Below are 9,688 nucleotides of genomic sequence, written 5' to 3'. Positions count from 1 at the left end.
AGTAATTGTTGTGATTTGTGTAGTCAATGCAGAGACTTGAGCAGTAAGTAATGTGATATGATCTACTGCATAAACCCCAACAGGTATTTCACTTCATATCTTTCAAAGGCCAATTGGAAACTGCTAATAGTCACATGTTACAACTAGGGGTCGGCATAGTTTAGTTAAAACCGAAATAACCGACCGGATCGAAAAATTTGGTTTAAATGGTTCGGTTTTATCGGATCAAACAAAAAATTAACGAAGATAAAAAGAATAAATTTGAATCCGAATATATGACGCTGTCCACGGAATATGTGTTCTTCGTCTTCGTACCAATGTTCTCTTACTTCCAATCTTCGCTCTCCACTCTCGACTGTTTGTATTTTCTTGTGATTTTTCGGCTGATATGTGATAGGTCGTGGTGACTATGGTTGCGATCCTTTTAAACTCTAAAAAGCTGCAAAATTCATGTAATGGACGTCACATAGCACATGGGCACTTGTATCGAGCCACTGGTTTGGGTCGTGTGTGCGTGATGTTCTCGGCAGTGCAGTCGCACGTGTGGAATATCACGGGTGAACTGATGAATATGTCGTGTGGATCAGTTGCGATACCCGTACTACCTTGTGCCTTTCGTATTTTCTCAACAGCGTGCTCGAGCTTATACTCTCACACGAGGGAGCTCTAAACACTGCTCAGCTTCTCGTTCTCCTTCCTCGTCGCAATACGCACATGTTACCTTTTAATATTTGCAAACAATACAAACTAACAAAAACGTGTATAACTACTAACTGGTCTGAAACATTAAAATAGTATCAATTAAAAAGATACTGTAAATACAAACTACTTGCAGTACTTATCTTAAACTTATAACCAATTACAAATTAGAAATTATTAACTTCAAATACGTCGACCTAAACAAATCAGGCTATTCTTGAAGTTATGATTGAACACAGTACATGTTGCATAGAAACAACTTAATTTTATTAAATAATGATTTTTTTGATTCGAAATCAATAGAATGGTGTGGGCCCATCGTACCGTGTACTTGGCAAGATACATGTGTGAAAATCATCACCTATTACCACACACATACTGTGGGTCCCACCCTCTGCATGCATTCACGTGCCCTGCTACAAATTTGCCGTTACTCTCTCTACATAGGATTCTGTTCCCCCTCCCCTCCCCAAATCCCACTTTTATATTATATATATATAATAATATATATATATATAAATTCGAATCTCAGCTCCTCTCCCCACGTGTGTGCGCCACACGTGCACCTCACCCTCCAATCACATTGTCTGTGGCTTCAATCCCCCCACTCCCTCTCCCTTTTTTCCTATTATTTTTCAGCATGCATTTAATACTGTGTTGGCATACGAGACAAGAATCTCTAAATGCTTCTCACAAACACCCGTTTTCTTGTTTTCCATTTTTCGGAATTTTATTTAAAAAAATATTAGAAAAAAAATGTGTTAATATATTTTATATGACAAAAACATGTGCTAATCGATCTCACGGATCGTATTTTGTGAGCCGTGTTTCTTATTTGGGTCATCCATGAAAAAATATTACTTTTTATGTTAAGAGTACAATTTTTTATTGTGTTTCACAGATAAAGATTCGTGATAACATCTCACAATAGACCTACTCATTTTATATTTATTTTACTGCTTTAAGATATGATTCAACCAGTATATTCGTCAGAATCGTATCCACATATTTGAGAGATTGATTGGAAATATTAATTATATAAATAATTTAGGAAAATATGAAGTGAGAAAATCGAGAAAGGGAATGGATCTTATTACTACATGATATGAGATGGATTTGAAATATTTTAATCAAATGAAGAAATATTGAAAATTTGAGATCGAAAATACAAAATCTGATTTAATATATTTTGATTTGTTTAAAGTCAAAATATTTGTAGACTTTGGCAAACAAAGAAGGGCGGAGGAAAAAAGAAGAAGAGATTAAAGAATCCACAATGTTCAATGGCGTGCCCAGTGATGAATTTCACCGATTCGTTTCTTCGAGAAATTCTTCGCTTCCAATCCCTCTTCATGCTTTTTCGGATAATTTCAATCCATTCTCCTCTTCTTCTCCTTCTTCGTTGCAGCAATTTCAACGGCAAGAATCGGTGGTTAAAAATGTGGGGAAGCAGCTGCAAAGAGATGGATCCATGGATCCCTGGTCTGCTGATGAACTTCTCGCGCTGCTTAAAGTTAGATCCAGCATGGAGAATTGGTTCCCTGATATGAGCTGGGAGCTTGTTTCGAGGTGAAATTTAATTAATGCCCGTTTGTTTTTACGGCGATTTGAGTGAAACGAAGTGAGTTTTCTTGTGTTCGGCTTTCGCATCTGCCCATGTCAATAAATTCGTCAAATGGGCTTCGGAGAACTGAAGAATTTAGTCCAGAGATTTCCTTTTACGGGGTCTCCTTTTGGGGACTTTATTGTCTTTCTTGGGATTGTTTCCTTGCTTTTAAGCTGTTTCGTTTGGTGAAAACTATGACTGATTAAGCTATATATCTGCCTTGATTACAAACTTTATCGGTCTTTAACTGTTTGATGCAAAAAGTTGAATTACGGTGTGCGTTTATTTGTACAATTTGCAGGAAACTAGCTGGGCTTGGATTTGCTAGGGGCGCAGAGCAATGCAAGGAGAAATTTGAAGATGAAAGCTGTAACTTCAACAGCCTAAGCTACGAGAAAAACTACAGAATATTCAACGAGTTTGATCCATTCTACAACTCTGAGAATCAAGAAAAATCCCATATCGTCCCGGAAACCGTGAAACAAATTAATGAAGGAGACAAAGTAGAGCAGATTATTCATGTCGAAGAATTAGAGACGGAAAAGTTCCAAGAAAGTGAAGAAATGGTGAAAAAAACAAAAGAGAAAACCAGGAAGAGGAAGAGGGAAGACAAATTTGAGATGTTCCAAGGTTTCTGTGAGGCAATTGTGAGTAAAATGATTGCTCAACAGGAGGAGTTGCATAACAAACTGATTGAAGATTTGGTGAGAAGAGATAAAGAAATGGCGGAGAGAGAGGAAGTTTGGAAGAGACAAGAAATGGATAGGATTAAGCGTGAGAATGAGATCAAGGCACGGGAGCAAGCTATTGCGGGAGAGAGACAGGCAAAGATCATTGGGTTCTTAAAGAAGATTCAGGATTTAGTCAAGTTAAATGACACTGCCACTGGTAAACTTTTACAAGATTTTGAGTTCCCCAACGCACAAAACAAGCTTGAAACATCTTCTTCACCGGAAATGGTTGAATCCCACAAAAACCCTAGTTCCGATATCCCTTTGGAGAGCAAGACAGAAGCCACTAAAGCTACTCCATCACCTCCAAGCCCAAGCTCCAGTCTTGCCACAAAAAATTCAGAAGCCAACTCTTGCTCTATCTCAGTCCTAACAAATGAGAATAATCTAACATCCCATAAATCTTGTCAAATGATGGATTCAAGAGGAGACATTGGGAAGAGATGGCCTAGAGACGAGGTGTTGGCTTTGATTCATCTGAGGTGCAAATTTAGTGGAAACATCGAGGAAATCAAGGAAGGAGCAAAGGGTCCTCTTTGGGAGAGAATCTCTCAAGGGATGATGGAATTGGGATACAAGAGAAGTGCAAAAAGATGCAAAGAGAAATGGGAAAACATCAACAAATACTTCAGAAAAACCAAAGACAACACCAAGAAGAGGTCCATTGATTCAAGAACTTGCCCTTATTTTCATCAGCTCAACTCTTTATACAGTGGGGGAACACTTGAGAACCAATCAAATGTGCCAGAAAATAGCGAGCAGACGGAGTCAACCGTCCACCACCATGTGAGAGATGTCTAAAATTTATGTGCAATGTCTCTACTTAAGTTAAATTTCAGCTGCCACTACTCTTTAAAATCCTTTCCATCGGTCCAGCTCCGCCTCTGTCTCTCCGCTCTCCGGCGGTTTTGGATATTCCCAGCCTGGTAATCTTTGATTTAGGAGAGCAATAAAATTCAGAGTATATATACTTTCTCGCAAAAGCTGTAAAAATCTGTTGAATTGCAATCTCACCCCATTTCAAAGTTTGTGAATACATTCTAGCCACGAAATCAAAGAATGGGAATTCGAGCCGGGAAACTTGTTTCTTTAAATTTTCATATCAATTCAGGGATTTGTGTTTTGGTTCTTGAACTTAGAAGGGCCGTGAATCTGCATGCAGGGAAGGGAAGGATAGCTGACATGTGAAATTCAGCGTCGGTACAGACCCATCAACCACCTGCAATTTGTAGCTGCATGCATTATTGCAAGATTGGATTTACTATTATTTTAATTTGAAGGTATAATAATCTGTTGAATTTTTAACTTGTGGGTTTAAATGCTTCTGCTCCATTGTCAGGTGAATGCAGGCGGAATCTAATTTATCATCATGATTTGATTGCCAATCGGTTGATCATTCAACGTAACTAGAGAAGAAAAAGTGATTATTTCTTATTTTTCACACAATATTCCAGGTTTGAGCTTGAATTTGATCGATCGTTGTAGGCTCGTAGCTAACCAGTCATCACCTCTTGCTTCGGGGACGAGATCCGGACGATTTCTAGCACAGCACTATTCATATATTAAGATAATTAAATTTCTATAAAAAAATTTAATGAATATTACAATAATTAATTTAAGTATTTTTAATTTTTTAAAAATATCAGGTCCAATTCGAATAAAAAATATTCTAACTGTTTGAGTTTTAAATCGAGTTCGAACTCTATCTCGATCGAGTTTTGACCTTTTCTTATGTATTCGGCTCAGTAGGAATGGTTGCATTCATCTATAAGCTTAATAAATTAGTATTGAGTGTTACAAATTTGATTTCCAAACATCAATATTGTTGATAGCCATTGATTGTGAGTTTTCCTTTGTGAGAATAAGCAATTCATTATATATTATGATATTTTCACAATAGATATCTTTTGACACGAGTCGACTCAGTTCACATCTAGAATGGAAAATAATATTTTTGACATAAAAAATAATAATTTTGATATATATAATATGAATTGAAGATTTGTCTTACAAAATTGACATGTAAGAATATCGTAGGAATTTTTTGAATTTAATAATGTCAATATATCATTGCGATTATAATTAAATTATTAAATGCTTTGATATCCGTGTGAATATTAACATTTGTTGATTTATAATGATAACTTAAAAATTCTAAATTAAGTTTTAAAGCAATAAAAATATTTCATTTGAAGGAAAAATCAAAATTTGGAAACGATCATCCAAGCAAACTCAAAAGGAACCAAACGGAAAATTTAGGTTTGATTTGGCTTCAAAATCACGCTTTAATATATTAACACAAGGAATTACTTCTTTTTTAAAATGAAAAACTTGTACTATTTATTGAGTAATCAAAGTGTCGGTAGATACAAGTTTAACAAATCAATCCGGAAAATTCCAATCCACACAAATAAAAGGTGAAGGGGATGAAACAAAAAATTTAGCCAAAACATGAGCCATTGTGTTTACCGTGCGTTTAACATGGCAAAATGAAGAAACCGCGGGACTCTAGATAATCTCCCCAAGCTTAGCCGTGATGATTCTAACGTAGCCTGAATCCTCGCCTGTTTGGTGACTACTTGCACCGTCAAAAGAGAATATATGTCGTAATTAAAACATCTTGATATCCCTTCTCCAATAAAATCCTTAAACCTTCGTGTATTGCCATTAATTTACCATGTATTAACGAAGTGGGAGGCTTTTGTTTGCTGTCCAAATGTCATAATCAGTTTTCCTTGGTGATCTCTAAGAGCGCCCCAGACAGTTAAGAATTCACATGTGGATTGTATGAGGCATCCACGTCCATCCTCAAAATCCCAAGTGGGGGTGATTTCCATTTACGTCGCCTACTTCTTTCCATGAGAATCTGATTTTTGAATCTCAAGTTTTCTCGCTGAACAGAAATATAATTTTCTTATTAAATTTATTTCCTAAGATTTTTTATATGATTTTAAATATGTAATTATGGTTTTGCCATACTATGATAATTATGTTGAGATTTATGTGATATAGTATCATTGTTTAAAAAGAGTTTGTTTTTAATGAAACTCTTAATTTTCATATTGTGTAGGTTTCCGTGTTGATAAACCCTAAGGCTATAAATAAGAGGATTCATCTCATACAAAGGGAGTGATTTACGCAGAAGCACATGCATACTCTTGCACATTTGCATGCCATAAACTTTAGAAAACAATCTACAAGGTTGCTGATGATCGAAGAGTGGTGAATCCACGTGTTGTCGTGATTGTTAAAGACATCTATAGACAACAAATGTAGAGGAGTTGGCTGAAGATTTGTTTTTGTTGCTCCAGTTTTGACATCGTGTTTTGCTTTCTTAAATATTGTTTTAAGTGTGGTTATTTGTTTTAGAAGCATTTGATTTTCTCAACGTGTTGAGAAAATTGGTTTTTGATTAAAATTACTAATGTTAGTTTTTGTATAAACTCGTTGGTTTTCTAGTGATTATTTTTTACCTGAGACACCGCATAAGTATTTAAAATGTGCAAAATTTATTTTGTTCCATTGTATTTACTTAAAGTTAATTTGTGGTACAAACTTATAAATGCTGCTGCATGTTGTCTAAAACGTTGTAACATTTCACATAACACTTAATTATGATAAACACAAATTTACGGTCATATTGTCTTACATGTTTTACTATTAAACAAAATATATCTCAAATCTTACAAATGGTATCCGAGCGATCTCTTGATATACTAAGTGTTGATCCTGATTATTTTGTTTAACAAGGTCTTTTTGATGAACGCATCACTTGCAAACGCAGTACTTCGACCACCAGTCTTGGAAGGAACCAAATACAGCCTATGGAAGGTCAAGATCAGAATATACATTAAATCCATAGATGAACGAGCGTGGCAACGCGTTTTCAGTGGTTGGAATCCACCGAAAAGAATAGATGAAGATGGTGACACCTTGATAAAGCCTGAGAATGAGTGGTTTGCTGAGAAAGTACAGATCTCGAACCACAACTCGAAGGCCTTAAATGCCATTTTCACCTCAGTCGATCTTAATATGTTCAGCCTAATTACAATCTATGTATCGGCCAAGGATGAATGGGAAATCCTTCAAAAACACTGTGAAGGTTCTGAAAGTGTAAGAAGAATAAAGTTTAGAATGCTTAAATCAAAATTTGAGAATTTGAGAATCGAAGAAACCGAAAAAATTATTGATTATGATCGACGCCATAGGGAGATTGCCAATGAAACATTCAGTCTAGGTGATCCCATCTCGAATGAACTTCTGGTGAGCAAAGTACTCCGATCTTTGCCCGAAAGGTTCAACATAAAATTATGTGCAATTGATGAGGTTAAGGATACAACTCAGATAGCTTTGGAGGATTTGATAAGTTCACTTCGTACCTTCAAAACGAACATGGACATGCAGAAAAAAGAAAAGAGCGAGACTATTGCATTCCAAGTTTCTAATGATTCGTATAATGATCTTCTTCAACTATCCCAAGAGGTTAATGAATCAGACATTTGTCGGGATTCTATTTCCTACATCACAAAGAAATTTGGGGATTATTTGAAGAGAATCAGAGACAAGAAGAAGGCTGGAAAACCATCAAAGTTTCCTAGTCTACTAACCCCTGAAAAATCAAGAAGTTTCCTATCCAATGCCAGTTTCGACCAAGAAATGAAGGTAAGGGTCAGTTTAATCCGAAGAAATATGATTTAGTACAATGTAGAGAATGCAATGGATTTGGATATTACGCCAATGAATGTGCAAATACAACTCGCAAGAATAAAAGGGTACAATGTTTATCTAAGCGATAATGAATCTGATAAGGAGGAGAAATCCAATGAAGAAAACAATTGCACCTCCTTGACTGCACTTTTGGTAGAAAAACATTGGATAGAGGTGAACCTCTTAGGTGTTGCCTCGGGTGTTGCAACACCTAGGTGGAACACGTGTTCAAAATTATTATTTTTAATTCAAAAACTTTTGAAAACTCAAGTGCAGATGATGATTTGGGAGCTGATGAAGAATAAATCACTCTTGAGAGTGTATATAAGATTTATGAAGAGTTGTATACTGATTGGATTAAAAGATATAAGTTTAACACAACTCTTATGAAGGAGAACACTGAACTGAAACTGTGTTTACCAAACTTGAAGTAATCCTGAGCAAAAAGGACTTGGAACTATGTAAGATCAAGAATGAGCTTCAGAAGACAACTGAGATACAAACCAAGTTCCATTCAACCACATCTAAGCTTGAATCCATGATTTTGATGGGAAGAGATGACAATAATGGTTTAGGTTTCAAAGACAGTGTATTTGAAATTGGTGAATCATCTAAATCAACTGTTTTTATGAAAGGAAAACTAATTCTTCTAAACAGTCACAATCCACATCTTCGAGGAAAAGTCCTCCAACCAAAAGACAACCTGCTGCAACTGTTTCGAAGTAAAGAAAACGCATATATGTGTGTCATTACTGTTTTAAGCCTAGACATATCAGGTCCTAATGTTTTAAACTTGGGGAAGACTGTATGAATACAAATGTGAATCAGAAGTTGCCCCGAATGTTGCCCAACACTTGCCGCAACACCTCCAACCGTCGACCTACTGTAAGACAAATTTGTGTACCAAAGGTAAAAACCCACTTTAATGTTGTCTATACATCATTAAAATCTAACACGGCAAGTCACTGGTACTTTGATAGTGAAAGCTCATGCCATATGACAGGATCACGAGAACATCTCACTGATTATATTGATAAAAAATGTGGTAGAGTAACCTATGGAGGGGGAGCTAAAGGAAGGATGGTTAGAAAGGAAACATTGAATGTCGAAGGACTACCAAAGCTCCACAATGTGCTTCATGTCAAAGGATTAAATTCAAATTTGACAAGTATAAGCAAACTGTGTGATGAAAATTTATATGTCAAGTTTGATAAACATACTTGTGAGGTTTTCTATGAAACTAACATGTGCATTATGACAGGAACAAGATCTTCATACAACTGTTATCAAATAAGTGAAGAACGTATATGCAAACATGCACAAGCCAGTGAACTTGACCTTTGGCATCAAAAACTCGGGCATGTGAATTTCAAAACCCTGAAGAACTTGTGTAAGTACGATGCAGTACAACGTATGCCTAATATATCATATGGTATACCATATGTTTGTGGAGATTGTTAAAAAGGTAAGCAAACTCGACGTGCCACACCCTGTGTTGACACAATTTGGGACAACACGTTGTCTCGAGTTACTACAGATGGACCTTAAGGGTCCTATGGAAGTGGAAAGCTTTGTAGGTAAGAAGTATTCTTTTATGTGTGTCAATAATTTCTCATGTTTTTAATAGGTAAGTTTTATTAGGAAAAAGTCGGATACTTTTGATGTTTTTAAACAGTTAATCACAGGGATTACAAACTTCCATAATTTGAAGGTGAGAAAGATCAGGACTGATCATGGCAAGGAATTTGAAAACTCTCCATTCTCATCATTTTATGACATGAAAGGAATTTCACATGAGTATTCGACTCCAAAATCTCACAACAAAATGGCATAGCCGAATGCAAGAATAGAACATTACAGGAAATGGATAAGGTAATGCTAGCTTCGAATAACATTTCAAAGCGTTTTTTGTGCAGAGGCCCTTAATATTGCATGTAATATTTCG

The 9,688-nt window shown here is 36.0% G+C and overlaps 1 protein-coding gene across 4 annotated transcripts; it reads left to right on the top strand.

The window, feature by feature from the left end:
* Window positions 1-1,817: 1,817 nt before the first annotated feature.
* LOC140814334 (trihelix transcription factor GTL2-like) lies at window positions 1,818-4,676 on the top strand. Of its 4 annotated transcripts, XR_012114094.1 has the most exons (4): window positions 1,818-2,268; window positions 2,607-3,822; window positions 4,199-4,316; window positions 4,522-4,676. XR_012114094.1 is itself a non-coding variant. In XM_073173285.1 (3 exons), the coding sequence occupies exons 1-3, from the start codon at window positions 1,976-1,978 to the stop codon at window positions 4,211-4,213; spliced, it is 1,524 nt and encodes a 507-aa protein (XP_073029386.1). In that variant the 5' UTR covers window positions 1,818-1,975; the 3' UTR covers window positions 4,214-4,676. The 4 variants fall into 4 exon arrangements, 1 of the variants encoding a protein (XP_073029386.1); XM_073173285.1 differs by having other exon boundaries at window positions 4,199-4,676; XR_012114092.1 differs by having other exon boundaries at window positions 1,819-2,268; window positions 2,607-3,962; window positions 4,199-4,676.
* The last annotated feature ends 5,012 nt before the right edge of the window (window positions 4,677-9,688 follow it).

Source organism: Primulina eburnea, chromosome 15, assembly GCF_022965805.1.
Source record: "Primulina eburnea isolate SZY01 chromosome 15, ASM2296580v1, whole genome shotgun sequence".
Taxonomy (NCBI): Eukaryota; Viridiplantae; Streptophyta; class Magnoliopsida; order Lamiales; family Gesneriaceae; genus Primulina; species Primulina eburnea.
Note: the sequence above shows the minus strand (reverse complement) of the source record. Positions and strands in the feature narration are given on the sequence as shown.

Coding starts and splice junctions, on each gene's coding strand:
- LOC140814334 (XM_073173285.1), top strand. CDS start 1,976: ATGTTCAATGGCGTGCCCAGTGATGAATTTCACCGATTCGTTTCTTCG. Junction 2,269..2,606: donor AGCTGGGAGCTTGTTTCGAG/GTGAAATTTAAT, acceptor TACAATTTGCAG/GAAACTAGCTGGGCTTGGAT.